The sequence below is a fragment of the Miniopterus natalensis genome, chromosome 13 (genome assembly GCF_054644295.1).
Source record: "Miniopterus natalensis isolate mMinNat1 chromosome 13, mMinNat1.hap1, whole genome shotgun sequence".
Classification (NCBI taxonomy): Eukaryota; Metazoa; Chordata; class Mammalia; order Chiroptera; family Miniopteridae; genus Miniopterus; species Miniopterus natalensis.
In genome coordinates this window covers 50,657,830-50,683,656 of record NC_142093.1, presented here as the reverse complement: position 1 = coordinate 50,683,656, position 25,827 = coordinate 50,657,830, and the positions used below count along the sequence as shown (strand labels likewise).

Below are 25,827 nucleotides of genomic sequence, written 5' to 3'. Positions count from 1 at the left end.
TTTTTAGTGCAGTTGGGATACAAAACTCATTTATTTAAGCCTTATGTGAATGATAAATACAGCCACTTCTGAGGAACCCCTTAAGAAGGTAGTTTTAAAATTTGGAGCCGAGTGGACATCCCAAATACTCTGGAATGAGGAGCATCTTGCCAGGAGGATGAGCTCCTGGACAGCCAGGCAGGAAAGGGGGGGCTGTGAAAGAAAAGGACCCAAGGATGGCACGCGTCAGTCTCCCTACCGGTCACAAACAAATGTTTCTGAAGTGTAGATATAAATTGTAAAAAAGGAGGTATTGTGATGTCAAACAATACTTAGAGTGAGCCAGGTTTCCACTCTGGAACGTCGACTTAGGATCTCTGAAAACCCACTTCACAGGTCACGGGAGAACTCTGGCAAGACAGTCTAAAGCCATTTTTCAGAACCCTGGAAATTAAGTTCAAACGGATGAATTCAAAGAGAATTTACTCAAGAAAAACAGCTGAGTCTTAGCAAATGCCTGGTGGCCATGACTTGCCCCATCTTGCTCTCCTCCCCAGCCCACAACTACAGTAACTGTAAAAACCAGCACCCTGGGGTCATCGGTAAGTGGAACACATTTGAAGCTCCTCAGAAGCCCCCAAACGGTCATTTTTTTAATAAATCCTCGCCTGAGGATATTTTTTCTTTTGATTTTTTTTTTTTTTTTAGAGAGAGTAGAAGGGAGGGAAGGTGGGGGAGAGAGAAACATTGATGTGAGGGAGAGACATCGATTGGTTGCCTCCCACAGGCATCCCGATGAGGGCTGGGGATAGATCCTACAACCCAGGTACATGCCTTTGACTGGGAATTGAACTGTGACCCTCCGGTGCATGGGCTGATGTGCTAACCACTGAGCGACACCGGCCAGGGCCCAAAAGGTCACTTTTGACCTATATGACATCTGAGAAGCTATATTCTCAAGGCATCTTCATCTGACCAGACTCAATTGCAATTAAAAAAATTCTGGGCTCCTTCTGAAATGGGTGATTCAAGGGCTAAGTGGGATCATACAAAATGAGCCTGGAGCACCTCTCCCAAGTTCATTCAGGTAGTTGGCAGAATTCAGTAACCTGTGGCTGTAAGACTGAAGTTCCCATGGCCCTCCCACAGCACAGCAACTTCCTCAAGGCTGGCAGAACCTCCCCCATGCTTCTCATCCTTGACTCCAGGAAGGGCCCAGAGTCTTTGAAGGGTTCACCTGATTAGTTGAGACCCACCCAGGAACATCTCCCTTTTGATTAACTCTAAGTCAACTGACTTGAGACCTTAATCATATCAAAGGTAAAACTGCTTCAATTTTGATGTGTATTATAAATTAGTCCTGGGAGTGAAATCCATCACACTCACAGTGATGCCCACTGAGGAGGGGTCTGAGTCACCAGGGCAAGGAGTCTTGGGAGCCGCCTTAGAATTCTGCCTTCCACAGGCCTGATAGGGTAGCTCAGGTTGGGGCGTCTTCCTGCTACCCCAAGGTTGTGAGTTTGGTCCCCAGTTAAGGCACGTACAAGAATCAACCAATGAATGCATCAATAAGTGGAACAACAAATTGATGGTTTTCTCTCTCTCCTTCCCCTCACTCTCTAAAAAAATCAATCAATAAAGAAAGAAAAGAACTCTGCCTACCACAAAGTGGGCTGGTGGAGGGGAAGAGACAGAAATCACTCTTTTTCATTAAAAAAAAACACCTCTTTGTTTTCATAATTTATTAATCCAAAATAAACTTCACAACAAATTTTATTTCACAGTAAACTTATGACTATATACACACACAACTTCAATATAAAATTATAGTCAAATCTAAATACATCACTAACCGAATAAGACCCACCAATAAAAATAAACTGAGAATTAAAATGCGATATCCTATCAAATGTAAAAGACACTCCAACCTTAAAGATGTTAACTATGAAAACGTGTACCTCAGAATTAATGACATATAATAACTAAAGCTGTTTGTTTCCCCTACATTTTTAAATAATGTAAAGGAGTGTTGCACATTTCACAGGAGTCGACACCACTCTGAGGAGAGTCAGGCAGCTTTCCCCTCCCTACTCAACATGTACATTCCCTCCTCTCCTCTTAACCCTCTAAACAGGTCGGTTCCTTGCTGTGGTTGTGCTTCCTCCTTTGTCCCCGGCTTCTTACTGTGTGCTGTCAACAGGAGCCAGGACAGTGAACACAGCCTTCAGTGAAGAGGAGTGAGGGGCAGAAATGTGGACTTGAACAGATGAACGTAGGTTTGATTCTTGGCTCACAATTATCATCTTGCCTTTGGCTGCAGATAACAGAGAACTCAAATCAAAATGGCTTAAACAGTAAAATAACATGTATTATTCCACATGGCATATATAGTACACAGTCTGAAGGTCAGCTCTCTCCTCTCTAAGGCTGGTGAATTCCATGGCTCAGCTATCAAGGACCCAGCTTCTTCCCAACTTTCTTGTCATCTTCAGCTGGCCTGCTAGCTCCCCTTGAAGACCTAAGACAGCTGCATCCGCTCTGGGTGTCATATTCAGACACAGCAACATCTAGCCCCTTCCTGTGTGTCTCAGGAGATGATCACCTTCCCAGAAGTGTACCAGAGCACATGTATTCCTATTTCAAGCATAAACCAACTGCTGGCAGAAAGAGTGGCACTGCCAGTATTTGTTGAGACCAGTGGTTTTCAACCTTGGCTGTGCTTCAGAATCACCTGGAAGCTACTAAAAATCTTATGTGCACACCCCAGCATCCCCACCCCAAATCAGAATTTCTGGGAGTGGGCCCCAGGCATCAGTATCTTTTACAAAGTGTGCTAGGTGATCTCAATGTGAAGTCACGGTTGAAATCACAACTCTAGACCCTTGTTGCTACAACCCTGGGTTGCAGCCAGGGCCTGCCATGCACGAACCACAGACCATGCCATGGAAGAGGGAGGGACACCTCAGGAAAACTGGAATTCTTTAGGAAGAGGAGCACACATGTGCCATGGTACACAACTAAGAATATGAGCTAGGAGATCTTACAGACATGGTTTCCTCACCTGTAAACAGTAACAACTGATTCGCTTTCAGCTGTAGAACTGCAATAGGTATTAAAAAGGATTTCATGTACAGGACCCTAGCATTCATTCAGCAGGTGCTTACCCTGAGACACTCTGGTCTCACTAAACCCCAGTGTGGTGTTGGTGCTTCTAACCACAGTCTGAGCCCCCTATAATTCAGGCTGGATCACCAAATCACAGCATTTTGACCTCTATAAGCAACTTTGGAAAAAATCTATAACCATACCCCCCCCCCCCAATGGTTATGCTTATCAGAAACAAGTCAGTGAACTGAGACAACTGCAGGAGGTCAGGAAATCTACGAAGACAGGGGGCAAGTCACTTAAACACCTCTGGGTTGGAATTCCTTAAGTCCTACAACTGGATCACGTGAGAACACCAAAAGGCTATGTACTTGACTTATCTCACAAACTGACATTAAGTGAGGTTTACTGTGATGTGGCTTTTCGTAAGTGACCAGAAGACGTTGTGAAATCTGTCACACGGAATCTTAGAAATGAGAATGTTGTCCATTCTAGTCAATGATTTCCATGAAGTCCTACATAAAAACCGTTTTTATGGAGCCATCATTAGGGGAGGTTCTGCATCCTACCTTTCTGATAATAAGAGGTAAACAGATGAACTGTTCATCCTTCTTGTTTTGGCTCCAAAAAAGATCAGACACAAATCTAATACAGCCAGGATAACCACGCTGGCCACACAACGTGTACATCCATATACAGCCTTTCCCTTACAGCTTTCTTACGTGTATTTCCTCTGGTCCGGGTTCTTTCACCAACTATGGTTGCATTCTGTGTGCGCTTGCTTGGAGCAGCAGGGGGCAGTGAGCTTTAGTTCACAGGAGGAAACCAAGGTGAGCAGAGAGGAGCAAAGGGCAGCAGGAACTAAAGCTCAGAGGCTGAGAGGGCAGGACTACAGACAGCTTAAAAAGAGGCAGACAGGCAGATCCTGACTCCGGGTACCACACAGCGGAGGCCCAGCTACAGCAGTGCACTGGGAAATCTGCTCTAAGGGAAAGAAAGTGGAAATGGAGGCAGGTCGGTTGGCAGGCCCTTGAATAATCCAGCTGTAAGAGACCCCCGGCCTAATGACTGCTTTAGGTGCACAGGGCACATTTAAGAGAATCTCTCCTTTAACTTGATGTAACACTATTTAACAGATTTCATGTCTGCCTCTTCATTTCCTCTCTTGCTTTCGTGGGATTAGGTTACAGCCAAATAACTTTGACTCACACTTTCAAACAGGACTTTGCTAAGGAAGTGTCCCTGACTTTGGTGTACTCCATACAGCAAGTTAATGGTGCTACTATTTTTCCCAGCAATAAAACATGATGATGGCAGTTTCAGTTTCACAGTGTTTTTCTAATGATAATCAGTAAGTACCGCTATATAAAAGTGCATATTTAGAATCTCAATATTTGTGCTTGGAAAATTCTGTATTTGAATATTATGTTACAGACATCATCACACTCCTAAAATTTACATTTTACATAAGTGTATACTCTGACTACAATTTACAGACCAATGAGGAAGATAACCATTCTTACATCTTAACACCAAAAAAGTTAAGAACTCCAAGTTCAGGAATGGTATAGCAAGTGACATTGTTCCACTTTTATTTGTAATAGTAAGAAATTGGAAACAACTTAAATGTCCAACAATAGGAAACTAGTTTTAAAAAAATCACAAAACCATAATTAAGCCATGAAACAGAATTGTGAGCAACCATTAAAAATACTGTACAAACAATAATTTAAAAAAATACTGTACAAGTATTTAATGACATGAAATTTTCTAACTGTACATCCACCTGCCATCTATTACCCCGTACTTTCCTAGAGAAACCCAGTTTTCTCTCTCCAATCCTGCATCTCTTCACCCACCCTCACTCGGCCTACCCTTACTTCCTATTTTACTGAGAAAACTAGACAAATCAGAACAGATTTCGGCAATTTCCTACCACAACATTTACCCACTAGCCAGCAGCTCTGCCTTCTATCTCCTCTCCTGTTCCAAGAGCTGACCAGCTCGGTGAAGACCAAGCCCCTCACTTACATGCTAAATTCCGTCCCTCCGAGCCACCCATTAAAGAAGCTGCGTGTCATCATGACACAAGAAGGCGTTTTAAATGAGGAATCTAGTAAACCACCCCAAACCACCAGCCGCGAACAGTCCTGAACACAGGCATAAGCACTCTTCATCTATAAGAAGCTACAGCAGAAAACAAAACAAGGACACCCCAGCGGTGAAAATCACCAACGAAGCCACCCCCTCCCCCCCAAAACATGTGGCAGAAGAAAACTAACACAGAAGTCCAAACTGAATGAAGCATCCTATTCGGAAATCTGAAAAAGCAACTCGAATTGAAATTCAAAAACTAAGGGCAGAACTGAGCAAAAAAATAGAAGTAATGAAACAAGACTTGACTGACTCAGAAATAATAAGAAAAAAAATCATATAGAAAGTGAAGACTGCTTTACAAGAAAGATTTGAATGGAAACTTAATAAGGGTTATTGGACTAAAGTGGAAAAGAAGAATAAAAATGAGCTGAAGAAAGTAATATTTATTAAAGAAAAACACATATGGAAAAGGAAAGCATACACATATAATGTACACAGTAACTATAATATAAAATGACAGACGCTAAAGCAAATGTTCAGTCATTTAAATAAATGTGAATGGGTTAATTCACTTATCAAAAGAAAAAAAGAATTTTTGGTTTGGGTCACAAGCAGAACTAAACTATACGCCCCATATAAGAAATAAAACTTACTCGGAAAAGCTAAAAATAATATGATGGGCAAATGAATATTAAAAGCAAATGCAAGAGGTCAAATATAGGACGATGGAAGGAGATTTGAATTTGGGTGTTAAATGCACAATGCAATATACAGATGATGTATTATAAAACTATATACCTGAAACCTTTGTAATTTTATTAACCAACGTCACCCCAATAAATTTAAAAATTATAAAATTACTAGAAAAAAATTTTAAAATAAGTTTTCTGTGAAATAAATAAATAAATAAATAAATAAATGCAAACAAATTTCCAGTTGCAATGCAGAATCTGAAACCACATCAAGGAACTTTCTGCACTGTTACATGAAAATCCATTAGTCTGCATTGCAGGTTGGATGAGTGTTTTACCCATGCATAATTTTGTAAGGTCACACATTGTTTATTTGGAAAATGTTAGTTTACTAATTTATGCAGATCTTTCAAATGTTCCATTATACAATATTTAAAAAATCACACTCTTTAGTATCACCAATCAACCTCACCAAAAAAATCTTTAAATACAGAAGAGCCAACCCAGCCAATCTACAGATGCACAAAGAAGAAATCTTTATTTTAACATGGTACCAAGAGTTTGTAGTTGTTTGTTAAACATCATTATTGTGGCAAATGTTAACTGATATAATTTCCAAGGGATTAATATATAAATGTAAAAAGTAAAACTTAAAAAATATTAAAGTGTTTTACAGCCTCATGATAGGGAAGGATTTCTTAAATAAGATACAAAACACAAAATGTACCATAACAAAAAGATTGCCAAAATAAGTAGTTCTACTCATTGAGACATCTCAAAAAAAGTGAAAAGACAGCTCACAAAATGGAAAAAGATCTGCCACATGTACCTCACAAAGGATTATATCAGCAATATATAAAACCAATGTATAGAGGCCAATCAGCCCATTAGAAACAAGCAAAATACATCAACAGTCACTTCACCAAAGGTGAAACTCAAAAGCTCGTAAGCATCAGAAAGGATGTTGAATTTCATGAAAATAAAGCTATGGGACACCATTTTTACACCTACTAAATTGGTAAAAAAATTAAAGTCCTAATAAAATGAAGTATTGTTGACAAGTGGATCAATAGTTCTTTAACACAGCTGATGGGAATATAAACTGCTACAATTACAGAAGATTGGTACCATCTTAAATATTAAGATGATGCAATAATTCTACTCCTTGGTATACACTCAGGACAACTCACACACATTTATATCCGGAGACATGAACGCCATTATTTGTAGTAACAGTTTGTATTTAAAAAATTGAAAGTAGCCCGGCCGGGCGTGGCTCAGCGGTTGAGCCTCGACCTGGGATCCAGGCGATCAGGGTTCGATTCCCGGTCAGGGCACATGCCCGGGTTGCGGGTTCGATCAATGACTCTTTCATCATTGATGTTTCTATCTCTCTCTCTCCCTCTCCTTTCCTCTCTCTGAAATCAATAAAGATATATTTAAAAAAAAAAATTTGAAAGTAACCTCAGGGCCCATCAATAGAATAGCTAAATAAACTCTATTCGATGACTGAAATGCTACATAGGAGTAAAAATGAATGAATGACAGCTGCATGTATCTACATAAATCTTAGAAGGATAATGTTGAGTGAAAATAGCAAGTTAGCAATTAATACCGAGTATGACACTATTTAAATAAAATCCAAACACAAGCACAACTAAATATACTATTTAATGAATCATGAGGAGGACAATAAAATGATAAAAGATAGTGACAAACTCAGAAGAGGAAGCAGGTCCATGGAGACCCACAATATACAGGGTGTCCCCAAAAAATGTATACATGCTTTAAAAGCTGATTTCTATTACATTTTGAAAATGAAATGTATTTTAATAAACACTGCCTTTATAATTATTCAAAGTGCGTATACATTTTTTGGGACACCTTATATATCTATGCATATGTGCCAAATATTCTATAATTTTTTTAGTGGGGGAGGGGAGAGAATGCGATTTCTATTTGAGAAAATGGAAAAAACCCTGTTTCCATGTCAACTTCTAGAGATGTTTCAGAAAAAAAGAAATGAGCAAAATCCTAATTTTACCTTTTTTTATGCTTTTGATTTTCATGATGACTTCTTTTCAGTATCTAAAACCTAAAATATGAAAAAAAGTCACACATAATCATTTTTATGCATCATCACATATATCATACACTTGTAATTTTTTCCACGATCCCAATAATATTCACCCTAGTAATCATCTAACAATATTGACTGTAAGAGAAACTGAAAAACAAATTTTACATGTCATTTTTCCAAACATATTTCATACTATTAAACAATCAAATATTTGGTACGACTTCTAATTCTAGAGTAACCCTTCAGATTTTACAACCTAAAAATATCTAGAAATAAGCACCTTTGACTTTCTAACATTTGCATGTGCTCAAAAAAACTGCCACAATATGGTATGGCTTGGTTTTAAAAGAATCTTTTATTTTCACTTATATTTCAATTTAATTTTGGAGAGACTTGCTCCAAATAACATATGGGAAATGACAGAATATAAACGACTATTATTTTTCAATCATCCTTTCTCATGGACTGAAAGAACATTAGAAGAAAAACACTTTAAAATACAGTATTCTGCGATGTGACTCTAAAATGTTTATCAATTAAGGATCCTTAACTTTCCATCCAAGAGAATGACAGGAGTACCTTGCTCCTATTTGCTGTTTCCTTTTTTAGCTTAGTTATTAACATTTCTAACTGCACTGAAGGTTTTAAGAACACCCGAGTTTATACCAGCAATGACTGTAAATTTTCCTTTAAGCTACAAGGAAAAATATAAAAATGAATAAAAATATTCTAAACTGAAGTAAATTCTTAGATTATCAGCCCTAATATATGCCATATGCTAAGCTATGAGGCATTTTCCATCAAGAACAGTAGCTTTTCAAATTCTCACCCTTAGTTCAAACATGTTCCTAAAAATAAAAACCAAACAAACAAAAGATGACTAAAATGTCTAGTAAGATGATTACTTACTTTAGCCAACAGTTCCTGGGTTTCAGCAGTCAGGGGAGCATGGGAAAACTTGCAGTGCTCGCCCTGGTAACATTTTGTTCCTGTATGGTAAAACTTGCAAGGATATTCATGTATCCCAAATGTTAAGGAAGAAGGCAGTCTTAATCCAACAAAAATAATCTGTTATTCATTTAATGACTTTCTTTTTCCTACTTAAAGGCCTTTCCAACTAGGAGAGACATTGAATTCTCCATTGAAAATTCCCCATTTAAGACAATAAATTAATTGGGTGACATGAAAAAAAATCTAATTTTAGGATTATATTAATCAAGTTTATTGACTATTACTGGATACTTTCTGCCTTCATATCTACTCTTATAACAGACTACAGATACGTTTCATTGATATAAGGAAAAGATACAGCCCAGTAGCTCAGTTGGCTGGAGCATCTTCCTACTACACCAAGGTAGCAGGTTTGATCCCGTCAGAGCACATACAAGAATCAACCCGTGAATGCACAAGGAAACAATAAATCAATGTTTCTCTCACTCTTTCCTTTCCTCTCTCTCTAAAATCAATAAATAAAATTTAAAAAAAGAGAGGTGTGTTTTAAATACCTTGAGAAGTATGATTATTTTTATTTTTAATATGTTTTTATTGATTTCAGAGAGAGGAAGGGGGAGGAAGAGAGAGAGATAGAAACATCAATGATGAGAGAGTCATTGGTCAGCTGCCTCCTGCACGCCCCCTCCTGGGGATCCAGCCCACAACCCAGGCATGTGTCCTGACCCGGAATCGAACTGAGATCTCCTGGATCATACACAGGTCGATGCTCAACTGCTGAGCCACGCCAGCTGAGCAATGTGATTATTTTTAAAACATTCTTTTGGGGTAGAGGAATGAAAGTCAATGACAGTGGTATGTCTTAGCAGATCTGAATCCTTTGTGTAATACAATCAATTTACACAATGTCAACATTATTTCCTAGGAAAAGAATCTCAAGTTAGAATTTGAGATTTCTTGTTCTCTAAAATGTTCCCGTTCCACATTTTTACAACATGTCTACCATGTGCACTGGAGTGAGAGTTATTCTTCAAGTAAGGGGCAGCTAACCCCCCCAGAGTACAGAACATACAGAAAACAAGCATGTTCAAATTAGGGAGATCCCGCCTCTTCTTAGATTCAGTGAGTGGATGTCACAGCAGAAATTCTGACAGGTCTTCCTGGAACTTGAACAAGTCTCATGAACCTGCTGTACTTCATCTGAGAGAGTCTGCGAGGAATCCCTCTTTTCTTCCAGGGGGAAAAATCTGTGTACAACTGAATCACTTCAATACTGAGTTGGATTTGGATAATAAAATTTTGCCACAGCTAAGACACTGGTTTCATTCAAAATTATACATATTTTAAATGTTCGGGTAAGTATTTATGAAGAGGAAAGTTATAATCTTGTGATAAAGGATATTATGCAAATACAGACAGTTTTCACCTCTGGTGCAGTATCCTTGGACATAGAATTTACACATTTCCTTTTTCTTTTCTATCTCTGCGTCATGATCAAATTTACACTCATCTCCCTGGGCCAAAGAAGGAACAGAGAAAGGCATTATTTCTCAGTTACGTCACTACAATTCCCGCTAAACTTTAAGCAACCCCAGAAAAAAACAAAGTCTTAGAAGCTGTACGGTCCAATTCTTAGTGAGTTATCTTATGACCACATTACATTTATCTACTTAAAATATTAAGTCCTGAACATTTGTAATACAAGACATTTTTAAAAAATTCTTTCTTAAACCTAAAAGGGTATTTCAGTAAAATTTTCTAAGCGAACCTTGTCAAGGAGGAAACAGGTAAGCGTTTAGAGTGTTTAATGGAACTAGGAGTTGGTATTAGTACATTTTTGCTATACTTTACATTTTGCTATATTTTTACTGACAGTTTTTGTACCTTAATACATTTCCTTTCAAGGAAATATTTACAAACTTGCTTTCCCTTGCGCTCCACTGTGTGTTGGTTGATGAACCCCTGGCTCATTCGCACGTGCTGCTGCTTCTCTTTAGGTTTACCATCCTTTGAAAACAAAAACAAAACATGAAATGTGAGAAAACAGAAAATTAAATATTTTATTCCATTGCACAAAATTACTTTAAACCACCTACAAAACATTAAAAAGTGACTCTTCTAAACTGACCTTCATGTATAAGATTTGGACTTTTGTACACGAGTTGAAAAATCAATGTCTTGTCAGTTTCAACAGGATTCCATCATTGAACATTAGTACTTATACAATTTGAATATCTTAATGTACTTTCCCCTTCTTTTTCAAATGTGTAAAAAATAAAAAATAAATAAAAGCACTACTACTTGTGATAAAAAGCGAGGTGTAAGAACAAGCCTTTTTAGAACAATGGAGGCAAAACTGAAAATCCTAAGAACTGAAAGCAGTGTGATGTCTCATTTCAGTGAGATGCTCTCGGGGCGTGGGCTGAGTGTACTAACCAGCTTGAATGAACAAATGCAGCCTGACCTGAGTGCTGTGCACCGAAAGGTTGTCAGTTCAATTCCTGGTCAGGGCACATACCTGGGCTGAGGGTCTGATTCCTACTCAGGGATTGTAAGAAATGTAACCAATCGATGCTTCTTTCTCTCTCTCCCTCTTCCCCTCTCTAAGCATGTCCTCAGGTGAGGATTAAAAAATAAATTTTAAACAAATGAACAAATGTAACTAAAACTATTCCCTCAAAGATGGTGATAAAGGTATAAAAACAAAAGGGGTATTTCATAATACATTTTAGCACTTAGGATCATAAACCACCACTAGCGTGTTAACTTACAATACAGCTTCCAGCTTCTGCACATCAAATTTCTGAAGAGTTTGAGAAATAAGAGTATGTGCAAAGAAGGGAGCTGGCTGTATGTTTATATGTCTCCTTCATAATAAGGTCAAATTTCCACTGAGCACTATCAAATGTGTCTTATAAATATGTCAATTAAAATCTCTGGTTTTATTTGGTTATGTTATGAAATTGTAACATATACATTTAGACTCGTTTCCCATGTAGAAGAGCTATCAGCTTTGGCGAAATAACCTGTTAAGTTAGTGAAAGGGAATACTGATGAACGTGGTCAAGACACAAAGTCCCAGCACTGGCCTGGCCCTCTGTGACCATGGGCAGTCAACTGAACCCTAGGGCCTGATTCCTCATTTGTAAAATATGGGGGCAGAGCAAGATTTTACATAAATATATTCCAATCTATACTATTTGGTACTTATAGTATTTTACCACTTGTCCCTGTGGCCAAACCTAATAAAAATGGTTGCTAACAGTTTAGAAGCTCTCAGAAAAGCAGAGCCCAGAGGAGTCACCTACTGTCCCAGCCTGATTACATGTGCAGACCAGGGAAGAGGAACTTCGACATGCAAAATCAAACTACGAGGAGGGTAGGGAGTGGGTGGTCAGGCCAATGCTTGGATATATTCATTTTTAATTTCCAGAGGGAGTCAAGAACCAGTAGACCACGGACTGCAACAGCAGAAACTTTGTAAGACTTGGTGGCCTTTGAAATGTGTTCATGATTATTGTATCTTCTCCCTGCTACCCTGTCAGTTTTTCCATAGACACTGACAGCACAACACTCAAAAATCAAGGGGCTCATGTGCCTGTATTCGGGGCAACAGGTATATGAGGCCTTAAAGTGAGTTCTGGCAGCTCCTGTGTGAGAACATGTAGCCCACTGAGGTCAGAAAAGATTTCACTACCAATAACCCTCACTTTGTAGCTTGTAACCGAGGGTAAGGCAGAAATTGTCCTTGTACCTGTCCCTGTAAGCCACTGGTCCTCAGTGATCCATTTGACCCCTTGTCTGCAGCGCCAGGCCACTTCCGCTTCATTTTCTTCTTACGTGCAGCTTTAAGGTTTTGATTTTTTTGTTTCCCAGCTAAAAACAGAAAATTAATTTTAATGATGACGTAAAAATACAATAGCAGCCCTGGCCAGTGTTGCTCAGTTGGTTGGAGCATCAGCCCATACACCAAAGGGTCACAGGTTTGATTCCCAGTCAGGGCACATACCTAGGTTGCGGGTTCGGTCCCCAGTCTAGCCACAAGCCAGATCCTCTGAAGTGTTCAGGGTATGATGGATCTAATTAGAAATTGCCATAGCACTATAACGGTAAAACTTTAAATGTTTAAACTGACTGCATATATTACTATCGGATTTTTTACTGAAAATATTTCATATAGATTAAATTTATCTATGACCCATATTTTAAAAGAAAAACATTTTAAGGGAGGAGGCAGTAAATGATGATTAAGAATTTCATTTATACAATGACACTGTAATAACTATGTATGGTGTCAGACTTATTCACATAACTCATGTTGTAAGTTATAGAACTGTCTAATCACTATGCTGTATACCTGAAACTAAGATATGTAAAGGGATATAGGTCTGAGTTTAGTCTGACACACAGCCATCCCTGACATTAAATCAATTCGTCTTCAGATGACAACAATACAAACAGGCATATCTTGTCCCTTATATACGCAGAGGCCGGGATTTAGCATTCGCCCTTTCAGAGCAGTCATGGCCTTTGATAACCCTCCTGAACTCTCAGCTCCTCCTGCAAACTGAGCATTGTACACAGAGCGGCCAGGGCTCGGCAGGGGTCTCAGGCTATGCAAGCTCACATCTGCTGTAAATATCCATAAGCCCATAACCTTATTAAATGCAGGAGAACCCCCTCCCCACTTCATGAACAACTGTGATCGCTCCTCTAGACGGACTTCAAACGGTAAAACAGTTTGCCCTTTACCTTTCTGTGCACACTTCGCTTCCTCTTTCCTCCTGGATTCTTCAGAAGACGGTAGGGACCGAGCGGCATTTGCCATTTCCTTGGCTTGTATATACTGTTGAAGTTCTTTAGCAAAATTATCTTCTGGCTCCTGATTGCAGATATCACTATCACTGTATACATCATAGTCCTTACTTCTTGATTTTCTACGTAGCAAATTTTTCGGTGCTGTTGCAGAGTTTCCAAAGTGCCTAAACTAAGTAAAAATTAAATTTGCAATTTCAAAAACCTAGCATGATTCAAAACAATGTGGTTATAAAGAAGAAACAATGACTGGCCATAAATTGATCACTGCGGAGGTTGTGTGATGGGTACATGGGGGTTCATATACTATTCTTTCCACTCTCATGTATTTGAAATTTTCCAGAATTAAAAAACAAAAACCCAGCACAACATAGCCATCCTTGAAGATAATTTGAGGGAAGATTCTGAATTTGTACACTCTATGTACTTTGCTGCATTAGAGGAGTAAACCCCCAAATCTTTTTTTCTTTAATCCTCACCCAAGGATAGGTTTTTCATTGAGTCTAGAGAGAGAGGAAAGGGGAGAGAGACAGAGATTGAGAGAGAGACATTGATGTGAGATCTATGTGAGAAACATCCATCGGCTGACTCACACACAAGCCCCAACAGGGGATTGAACCTGCAATCTGGGTATGTGTACCGACCGGCATTAGATCTCATGACCCTTCGAACACAGGATGACGCTTTAACCACTGAGCACACTGGCCAGGGCTTGTGGTACTTTGTTATGGCAGTTCTAACAAACTAATACAAGCTTTAAGCTTTAAATCACTAAGGTTAGTTAAATTAGCAAATCAATATCCTTAAAATTTAGATCTAATTTGAAAAGAAGTTTCTGAAACACTTTACAACCCATTTCAGAAATAGGAAAAACAAAAATCAAAGCAATGCACTAAAAATAGTTCATGCTAAATGACAAAGCCCTCAAATAATAAATTTTTTAAAAAGTGTAACTAGGTTTGATATAAGTAACTGGGTCTCAAATGCTAACTAAAATGAGACAAACAGGATCCTTAAAATATTTCTCATATCCATTACAGTAAAACCTCGATACAATGAACTAATTCAGGGAAGGGGGAGTTGTCTGTTAAAGCTGAAAGTCCATTATATAATAAAGTATGTTTTCTGAATTCATATGTTAAAAAATTGACAAATTAGTTTATCTGTTTTTACTTATGTAGACATGTTTATGCAATTAAAATTAAGTATGTATGAAAGGTTTAATTTAACAGAAAAGTTTTCTAATTGTATTACTGTAATTTTAAATTTATACTGAACAGGTCTAGTAAATGCGTGCATTCACTAGTCACCAAGAGTAAACAAGTGCACAAGGCTGGGGCATGACTTAGCGCACGTGGGAACGTCCTCCAGCACACATTAAAATTGCTGCAGAAAGTCACACCACATAACAACAGAATCAATTACCGTGTGTGATACCGTGTGATCAAGTGCTAATCATTCGCCAAATGCTTACGAGCAGTGACTCTTGGATTTAAATATGTAGACTATAGTTGTAAACGTGTAACATTTATTTATGTCGGCGAAATTACCAACATATGGCCTATTCGCTAAAATGTGTTCAAAATAACAGTGAATTAATAAAAATAACCAGTTAATTTAATTATAAGCAAATCTTGGTTAACCGTATTTAAAAGTTAATAGGGTGTTAATTTTCACACACGACACACAGACCAGAAATTTTGTCCACTAAATCCAAAGTCCTTTAAATTAAGGTCCGCAAAATCAAGAGTTTACTGCGCTGTTTTTTCAATATGCTAACTTAATCTTACTTTTTTGGGAATATGCTCACACTCCAGTTTTACTTTCCATTTTATTTTCTCTTCTTGTGTTTCTTCAACTTCTGTATCATCTATTTCATCATCGATTCTGTAGCAAAAATATGAAATAACACAAGAGAATTTTTTCAACCTGAAAAGGGTTCATACCAAAGTATTATAATCTACGGCTTTGGCTTATGTTCAAATTTCCCTCAAAGAAATTCTAAATTCAAATTCTACTCCAAATACTCTAGAGAAATAATGTAGGAAATTATGATGAACAATAAATAGCAACATGTTTACAAGTAAAAAATAAAACTGGAATTTTAGAATACAAAACCTTAATGCTCAAGTATCTCAAGTATTAGCAGCTTTTTAATTTATCCATTCATTCAACAAATACTGAGTATCTACCATACACCAGGCTCTGGGCTTTAAATTGTAGGATACAACAATGAACAAAACAGACGTTATCCCTGCCTTCTGAGAACTTTCTATCTGCTTCAGAGAAAGAAGGAAAGCAATTTCAATGTGGTGTGGTAAGTACAGGAATATATATGAAGCACACAACCCAGGTTTGGGGGCCAGAGGCTTTCTGAACCTAAAAGACATGCAAGAGTTAGTAAACAAAGAGGAATGAATGCAAGGGAGAAGAGTATTTCAGGTAGAATGTAGGGTGCCTTCCCAGGAGAGCTCAGGAGAGCCCCAAACTTTTATTCAACGGAAGATTGCATGCATATCTTCAAGTAAAGTTACTTGAGGATATTCCAGCAAAATTAAAAGTGAACCCACAAAAGATAAAGACAGGACATAAAAAAAAACCCTGGTGAACAAAGAAGCCAATAAAATTCAAATAAACCTAAATAATAGTTGATGCCATAGATACAGGACACTGAACACAATTTTGTCTCAGAAAGCAGGGACTATTGAATAAAGTTTCAGATATATGTTACATGCCAGATAAAGGCAAGAACTAGGCAATGTAAACATGCTCAAAACAACATGTGACAAGAATGTAAATAGTGGTTTTGTGCTTCTTTCCAAGTTACAGGAGTTTAGGCTTCACAGCTCCATTTAATCAGTTTACCACTAATCTGTCTCCAGTCAGAGCTTCAGAGTTACACCCATCAAATAAGCTACCAAGTTTTGAGCCTTCTACAGAAGCTACCATTGCAAGAGCCAATAAACCAAATCCTGTGGACCTTCATTGCTCTAGTTTTCAGTAATGAATCACAGGGAACAGGAATTCATCTATCCTTGGCAGAGTAATGATGACAGCAGCAACTAACACATGCACTTACTCTGTGCCAGACACTGTCCCATACGCATTACACATATCACAACAACCCTATGACATACATACTACTGTTTTAAAAGCCTGTTTTACAAAGGAGAAAACTGAATTACAGAATGCTTATGTAACTTGTCACAGACCTAGTAAATGGTGGAGCTGAGGTTGGAACTCGGGCAGGCAGAGCCAACTCCCTGTTCACCATATCCCCCTGGTACCTACTAGACATAATCTTAATATATCCCAAACTGAACTTTATATATCTAAAACTGAACTCCTGCTATCTTACACTGCAACTCCAACCTTCTAATGATACTGACCAAAATCCTTGATGTTGACCTTGACTCTTATCATATCCCCCATCCAATCTGTGAAGACATCCAGTTTATCTTCAAAATATATCCATATTTCACCACTTCTTGCCACTAATACTATGATGCAAGCTATTCTTGCCCTTCTACATTCTACTCTCAACACAAGCAGAATGACGCACTAACCTGTCGCTCTCTACCGAGTGGCCTCTCACCTCATTCAGGGTAGAAGTCAAAGTCCTTATTATGTCACCTACAAGTCCCTACATGATCCGCCTCCCTTACCCTACCCAATACCACTCAAGTCTGACTACTCTTACTCCACTCCAATTGTCATTCTGGTCACTTTGCTCCCGTCACTCAATCACACCAAGCTCACTGCATTTCAGGACCTTTATACGGAACATTCTCCTGCTAGGTATCAACCTCCTCCACCTCCTTCAGGTCCCTTCTCAAATATTACTTATCAGTGTTAATATAGAAGTTTTCCCTTAACTACCTTCTTTAAAATATCTACATCCATCCTCCCTTCAACTACCCTTCTTTCATTTTCTCTATGGCACTGATCATCACCTAAAATACCATACAGTAACATCCACAGGCTTTTGGAACTGTGGTGAAGCATATAATGCAACCAACTTTACCACAGGCTAACTGATGTACACAGGAGTTAGGTTCCTGCGGCATCTCATCAACCTTGGGATGAAATGTTGGACAAAATGACACTACGTGAGGACATGTTGTATATTTACATATTGTCTGTGCTCCAAGAATATAAATCTCAGGAATACAAGACTTTTTAAAATATCTTTCATTTATTGCTATATCCCCAAGGCCTAGAATAATGTCTTGTACATAGCAGTTGCTCAATAAATAATTCCATACGAAAGTTACTAGTAAAAATAAAAACACCTCCAGGAACCGTAAAAGATTGATTTACTTGACTGCTTTTAAAACAAACAAAAACAAATATGCATTGAAAATAATGCCACAGGCAAGGTCAAAAGTCAAACAACAAACTGGGGGTAAAATATCAACAGACTAGAGATCCTCAAAGTTTTAAAAAGAAAAACTTTTAAACGCAAAGGATATGAAGGAGTAACAATTCACAGACGCTCACCATAACCACAGTGCAGCACCATTTTCACCTGAGATTTTGGCAAAAATCCGAAAGTGTCATAAAAGGACATAAAAGCAGTTCAGCAACATTTCAAACTGACGGCTGCTAGTGGTTTTTTACATGTTGCTAGTCTTTTTTGTGATGGTTCACCTTGCTGATTTCTCTCATGTATTTTAATAGTTTACTAATTGATTTCTCCTTTTTCTTTGTAGATGATCCTATCATCTGCAAGTAATCAGTGTTTTTGTCTCTTTTCAATATTTATAGGTCTTATTTTAGCCACTGTGCCTTAGAAGCATGAAATCATGCTTGATGAAATCATAGGTCCTAGAGTAAGACTAAGTAACTTAATCCTAGTTTTGCCACTTACACTGTGTAATCTTGGCAAGTTATCATCTCTGTGCCTCAACTTTCTCATCTACAAAAATGAGGATATCTTAAAGGTTGTGAAGATTAAATATTTTGTGTAAACCACCACAGTAAAGCTCTTGATGGTAGCCTGAATTAAAGCAATAGTTCCAATTAAGATATGTGAGACAGAAAAGATTTGAGCGATATCGAGGTCAAGTCAACCGGAATAAGACTTCCCGCAGATGAGAGAAATAAAGGAGTAAAGGCTGTGTGTTATTTTTTTGGCTTAGGGAAATTGGAGCAAAGATGCATGTTTAGAAGATGGGTCTTTAGCATCTCAAGGTCACAGGGAAAAGAATGAATGAATGTAGGGGTGCAAACTACACTACCCACGTCTCCAAGAATGAGATGAATAAATTAGCGTCATTTGGCCAGCGGCCTCATTTCCCTTTTCAACATAAAGGAAAAATATCCAAATGGTCTCTGCTGCTTTATAATGGTTTTTAGGGTCTTTCGATGCTAATCAGTGGAATAAGAGCAGACTATTCACTCATCCTTCACCGCCTGGTGAACTGACGGTTTTGCATTTTCTACCCAAAAAAGTGCCCAGCGCGTATGGGTGCGAAATGACAGATGACCTCTGCCTTCCGGGAGCTCGCACGTGCTCTGGACTCGCCCGGAGAAAGGGGAGCATCCGTGCGCACCCCCGCCCCGCCCGGGCCCGCACCTCCGGGTGTCCCGCGTGGCCCACTCTCTCCCCACGCCCCCCGCGACCTGGCGTCCTGGGCGCAGCCCGGCGCCTCGGAAACGCGCGAGGGGGCGGCACCCGCTGGGGCCCCGGCGCTCAGAGCAGGAAAACACGGGGCATCACCTGTCCTCCGAATCCGTGGCGTCGGAGTCCACGACCGGTGTCCTGCCCAGGGCCGGGTTGGGAGGTTTGGAGAAAAGATTCTCAAAATCCATCCTCCCGTCCCGAGTCCCGCAGCTACCGAGTGACAACCACTCCAGCGGGAGCGGCGAGAGGAGAGGTGCCGGGAGCCGCGCGAGCTGCCCGCGCATGCGCCGCCCGCCCCCTCTGCGCACGCGCTTCTGGTCCCAGTGCGCACGCGCGCTCTTATCCGCCGTGGCTCCGCGCGGGCGCCGCCCTGAGCCTATGCCCCTAGCTGAGCTCGGCGACCCGTTATCTATTTACTGTAATTTTTAGGCTTGGTCCTTCGGATTCTCCACTGGTTTCTTTGCAACCTCAGTGTTTTAAAAACGCGGTAGCCGCAGCTAACATTGATTTGAGCGCTCGCTTGATACCAGGCATATTTCGCATTCAGCCCACCTAATGCTCACTGCAACCCAGGACCCGTACTGCAGGTGCTGTTCCACATTTTCCTAACGAGGAAACACGGCTTACGTGACTTGTAGAGTGTTGTCATGCAATGGGCTTAAACATAACTTTTAGGCAGAAAGTTCATTTAAAAGTACGAAGAATTAAGAGGATTCAGAAGACAGTTTGTGGTTGGGAAGGCTTATTGAAACAGGGCATATTTGAGCTCGGTATTGATGTAATTTCCACAGGAAGGGATGAAGCTAGGATTATAAATGGGCTCTGGAACAAACGCAGGTTTCCAGTCCCTTTCATGCATTAGAATCAAAGGAGAGATTATAAGAAAGGGGCATGAAATCCATTGGTGGTAGATTAGGGAGGTGTGGGGGAAAGCAAAGCATTGAAATTATTAGAATTGGATAAAAAACAAAATGGTGAGATACATGCTGCTTTTACATTGGTGGGTATGGGATAATTAACATTTATCATTTACAAGTAAATAAGCGGGGAACAAGATAACGAGAAGTTCCATAGTCTCTGGCCAGGTGGAGGTGTTGGAAACGAAAATTACCACTATCTTTCAAAGGTGTGTTACTAGATGCAAGAGAACAAGGAACAGGGCTCACTTAAGGCAAAGAATGGCGTTGCTAAGGAAGCTAACAGGCCTAGACCTTGACCACCTGCCCTGACCTGCCCAGTGAGGAATTTGTGATCAGACCATCCTGCCGAGTTACACCTGGTCACGCAGCCTGCCCTGCCTGCCCTGCGGTCCCCCCTCCTCCCGCCCTGCCTGGCCTACCGTGGGCCCTTTTTGTTTTCATTAAGCAATGACAAAAGTCAGATATTTGGGAGGATCAAGCATTAAGTTCATCATTTTAATAAAAAGCAAGGAACTTTCCTCCAGAACTAAGGCAAGCTATTTTCCTCAAATTGTGATCCTGAGCACTAAACATTACAAAAAGAGAGGCTCACTACAACCCTGAAGGAGAAAGTACATTTCTCCATCATTTGAGTAACAAAAATTAAAAAAAAAACCACAAAAATACCCACGAATGCTCTTTATTACCCCACACAGCCCACACCGGAGGACGGCTTCAGAAACCATTTGTTAGGGGCCTGCCCAGCCTTCGGTGGGGGGGCGTCCTCCGGGCTCCCCCGAGACCCTGCCCGCACCGAGACGCTGGCGAGACCCGGGAGGAAGCCGCCTCCCCGCCCTGAGCCGCCTGCACCGCCCCACGAAAGCTGGGGACCCGCCCCTGAGGGTTATTGACAGCCACATCCTGCAATGGTTGACGCGCTCGGGCCGGGGGGGCGGGGCGAGGCGGGGCGCGCGGAGGGATATTGCGCCTCTAGTCCGGGGCTGGTGCGCGACGCCATCTTGTCGGGCGCCGTCCCGGGGCCGCCATGTCGGTGAGGAGCAGTCACCGCCACGGCCACTGTCCAAACCCCTGCGTCGCGGCGCGTCCGCCCGCCCGCTCCCGAGCCTCGGCCGCCGGCGGCGAGTAGAGACAGACTAGCGCGGCGGCGCCGGCCGCGGCCGCGCCCCGTGTTTGCAGAGAGCCCATCTCTCTGGCGTGGTTGTTAACAGACTGGAAAGTCTGTGTCTGTGTCGCTCACTAGTAACCGTGAGTTTTTACCGCCTCGTTACGGCGGGCGGCCGGGGTCCCGTGCCCGCAGACCGGCCCGCAGCCCCGCCCCGCTCCTGACCAAACATGACAGACTGTGAACACGCAGGGCGCGGCAGGTCGGAACCTTGTCTGTCTGTGTGTCGGAGGAGAGGGCTGGGCGGGGGCGGGCGGGCCCTGCATGACAGAGGCGTCTCCGGGCCGCCGCGCTGGACGGCGCCCTGGGAGGCCGGGCTGGCGGCCGCGGGGAGGCCGGCCCCCTCCCGTCCCGTCCTGTCCCGTCCCGTCCCTGCCCGCCTTGCGGGTCCTTCCGGCCTCCCGCCCCGCCCGCCGCACGTGCGACCCCCGCCCCGGGCTGGCGCTGCGGGCCAGGGCCAGACAGGACCAGCCACGAATTGGTAATAACTGGTGTTGTCTTTGGTACCCTAGCACACTCCGAAAAATAAACATGTTTGGGTTTTTTTTTTTTTCTTTTGTTTCTTTGGGGGGGGTTTTTTTGGTTTTGTTTTTTTTTTTAGAAAATATTTAAGCAACCCGAAAGGCCGTGTATCTGAAACGGCAAGTTTCAAGTTTAAAATGTTAACACAATTACTTAGGCTTTGTCAACCTTAGTGTAGCGCTTAGTGGAAACTCCGTGGATTATCCATCCCATCCATCTAGCCCAGTTTTCTAAATATTATATGTCACTTGAACATTTAACTGAGAATCTGATTTTTTTTTTTTTTTTAATTTTGCTCTTCCTTTAGAGGCATACTCTTGGTGCCATTTAATGGTTGGGGGGTCTTTACAGATTTTAAATAGCGTCAACAGCATACTGAAGTTTTGATTAGGTTTTTAACTTGCAGTCTTCTGCAGTGAAATGACGTCTGGTCAACAATGGACTGACTATACCACAGGGGTCCTGTAGGATTACACAGCAATGGAGCTGAAAAACTCCTGTGGCCCATTGAGGTGTAGCTGTTCTAACATCTTAGCACAAGGCATTGTTTGCGGTGATGCTGGTGTGCAGAGACCCAACCCTGTAAAAATAGAGCACATAGGATTCTAGGAGGCTGCCCCATCTAGGTTTGTGTAAGCAAGTGCCTTCTGTGATGGTCGCATAATGATGAAATCGCCTAACCACGCATTTCTCAGAATGCGCTCCCTTTGTTAAGCAGCACATGCTTGTACATTGGTATCTCAATGTTTAAGAAAAAGGGAGAGATTTCCTTCTTTCAAACTACTAGAATTCATTGAGTGTGGTTGCAAAACCCATTGCATCTGTTTCTTACGTAGAATATTTAAAAATCTAGAATCTGGCAATTACTTCTTTGGGAACAGAAGTAATCAAAAGTACACATTGTACTCCCGACTATATACAGATTGCTGAAGTTCTCTGCCTGTGGAGTAACGTGGTCTGCTTTTGGTGAAGCATTCCAAACACCAAAAAAACAAAACCAGAAGCAGAAATCACAAACTACAGAACTCTGAAAATTTGAAATATTTAAGTATCTGGCAATCTTGTGAGGGATAAAAATGATATTTTGACAACTTTGGTATTATAATAATAAAAGATCACCAGAAAGCATTAAACAAGTAGTAATTTTTAGAAAATAAAAAACTCTTTAAAGTTACGAGTACATAAACTTGCACTTGATATATTTTTCATGATTTATTTTTACTTTATCTTGTTACTAAAATGACAAAATTCTCGGAACGGGTTAGCTAATATCTTGAGAAGTTTCCCACTCTGAGTATCTGTGGACAAACCAATGATGAGGTTTTGCCTATGGAGCCTAAAATCATTGTGTGTGTGTGTGCGTGTGTGTGGAAGAAGGAAAATCTGTTCTCTGTTAGTTCACAGAGCACTTCAATGTGTAGAATTATGTATTCCATGTAGTGAAGAAACAATATCACCAAATTCAGGTGTCAGAATAATTTTGCTATAAAGAACTGTGATGCTAGACTTTAAAAATAACTTGAAAATTTAAAATACTGAATCAGAAGTTAAAAAGAAAATTTTAAAGAATTCTTTGTAAGATATATTAACAGCTTAGTAGGAACTAAAGATTAAGTAGTAGTCTTTGTATTAGCACTAAGAAAATATTTTCTGGTAATTTCTGAAACAAAGATTAGCTCCATCTTAACTTAGTTAAGTGGCAGTATTATTCTGAGGCAAAAAGAGATGGTTTATCTTTTTTTTTTTGTCAACCTACATGAAAAAAACTACATTAAAAAATACAGTGAATAGGAGTCAGGACACATGGTCTGGCTCCAGTTTTGGTACCACTTAGCTCTGTGAACTTGAACAAGCCTGATTTCTTATTTGATGAGAGGGTTCTGCAAGAATTTTTCAAGTTCTACAAGATCGGCTTCTCACCATCTCTGGGGAACTTTTTAAAAGATGTTGATGTCATTGCCACGTCTAAGCTTCAGCCTGGGTTTAAGGTTTTTAAAAGCTCAGGTTATTCTAATACCTGCTAATTTGAGAACTATATTAGATCACTGTTTTCCAAACGTAGCTAATCATCCAGTTGCTTTAAGGAATAAAAATTTTGTCATGCACTGAGCAATTGAATTAGAGTTTCTATGGGAGAATTGTGGTAATCTATACTTTTAATAGGCTCCCCAGGGTGATTCTTAAGAAATCTGGAAAAAAATGGACTAATCTGTGGAATCCCCAAATATTCTGTGCTTCTATATTATTGTTATTTTGTACTGTAATAAAAGTTTCTGTGAATTAGGTGGTAAAGACATATGTCTTCTGGTATTTGGAGCTAGGCATTGTCTCAAGGATATTCTTTTTCCGACATTCCTGAAACTTAAGGTATATTGTGAGTGCAGGAAAAAACCTAAAAATCTATGATTTTTATTTACAACCACTTTGATTATACAAGTTAGAATATTACTATTATAGTTTATATGCAAATGAGATTCTAAATGGAAATGGAAATTCACATAATGCACATTTTTTCCTCTAAAATTTTTTCTTGCACATATTTTATATGGTGAATATTTTGCACAAGATTTGTTTGCCAAATGAATTAGCTTTTTTTTAAAAAAAAAAAAATTTGGTGTGACTTTCCTCTAAATATTTTCATGCCTGGAGTGAAAACATTGCATTTTTATAAAGTGTTATTAACATAAAAATACTTAATGTGTAAACATGTGGATATGTAGAATATTAGTAGGGAATTTCTGCCTAGGTCTTTAGGAATAAATAATAGAGGTTGGGGGAAGTCAAAGGGAGATAAAATTTCTTTTTTTTTTTTCCATTCAATTCTTCCTTTCATCCGGTTCTCTAGGCACAACTCTTGGCCACCTAGCTTTATATTGAAGCTGAATGTTGACCCGGTTAAGACAATCCACAACTCCTAAAAGCTAAATACTTAGTCTTTGCTTTGGACACATCTGCAGTAGAGTAGGAAAGATAAATATATATCCAAGGAACTATTACACAATTTCTGAAATATGCCAAAGGTAAAAGTTTTACAGGGCCATCACTAGGGAAAGTAATTTTAACATGAACAGTTTATATAGAGCTTATGATTCTCAGAGTCTTTAATTGATAGGAGGTATGAATAATCCTTTCTTTTGAGAAGTTATTTGCCCCTAATGAACAACCTTCCTACCTTTTTTTCCCTCCTCTCCTCCTTCCTGCTTTTCGTTCTCATGTAGAACAAGAACAGCAGAACTCTGCCTAGTCAGAATGGTAGGGGTTTATATCTCTCCCTCACCCCCCATGGATCGATGGAAACCTTGCTGAGAGGCTTGGAGAAGCTTCAGGAATGAGGATGGAGATGATGACACTCTCCACTTGTAATAGGGCTTTCATTTGATTCTCACATTAATCCGATGAGGTGGGACAGCCTTACAATGTGCCATATTTGTTTGAGATCCCACGGATAGAGTCTAGATAAGAACCCAGGTATGCAAACACCTACCTGCAGTATTACTTTCATTTTTCATTAAGTTTTCACAGGCAAGTAATGCAGTAAGTGCTAGCCTTCACTTCTTGAATTCTTTGGGATTGTAATGTGTTGGTATTTTAAGAGAGCTCTTCGTGCGGAATAAAAACCTGGGTTCTAATCTTAGTTTTTCCTCTAACTTAGTTAATGCTCTTTTAAGTCAATAATTTTAATTAAATTGCAGATGCAGCTTCTTACATCAGAGTTCACTTGATGCTCTACTCAATATCTGGTTTGTAAATTAGTATGTTTACTGAAGTAAATGTCTTCCCTCCTTGGGCCATTATTCATTTAATTGTATTTTTAAGTGTACAATTCAGTGATATTAAGTACATTCATATTGTTGTGCAGCCAGTCTCCAGAACTCTTT

At 40.0% G+C, this 25,827-nt stretch overlaps 2 protein-coding genes across 2 annotated transcripts in view; one reads left to right on the top strand and one right to left on the bottom strand.

The window, feature by feature from the left end:
• Window positions 1-1,600: 1,600 nt before the first annotated feature.
• ZC3H8 (zinc finger CCCH-type containing 8) lies at window positions 1,601-19,626 on the bottom strand. Its single transcript, XM_016201825.2, has 9 exons — window positions 19,442-19,626; window positions 15,510-15,606; window positions 13,657-13,891; window positions 12,659-12,780; window positions 10,789-10,911; window positions 10,307-10,418; window positions 8,863-8,972; window positions 7,918-7,968; window positions 1,601-2,293 (listed from the first exon to the last, which is right to left on the bottom strand). The coding sequence occupies exons 1-8, from the start codon at window positions 19,531-19,533 to the stop codon at window positions 7,939-7,941; spliced, it is 921 nt and encodes a 306-aa protein (XP_016057311.1). The 5' UTR covers window positions 19,534-19,626; the 3' UTR covers window positions 1,601-2,293; window positions 7,918-7,938.
• A 1,689-nt stretch (window positions 19,627-21,315) lies between these two features.
• The window catches only part of ZC3H6 (zinc finger CCCH-type containing 6), a 48,036-nt gene continuing 43,524 nt past the window's right edge, over window positions 21,316-25,827 (top strand). Inside the window, exon 1 of the mRNA XM_087823687.1 lies at window positions 21,316-21,629. Coding sequence (XP_087679813.1) covers window positions 21,598-21,629 — 32 coding nt within the window. The 5' untranslated portion in view covers window positions 21,316-21,597. The remainder of the gene's footprint in view (window positions 21,630-25,827) is intronic.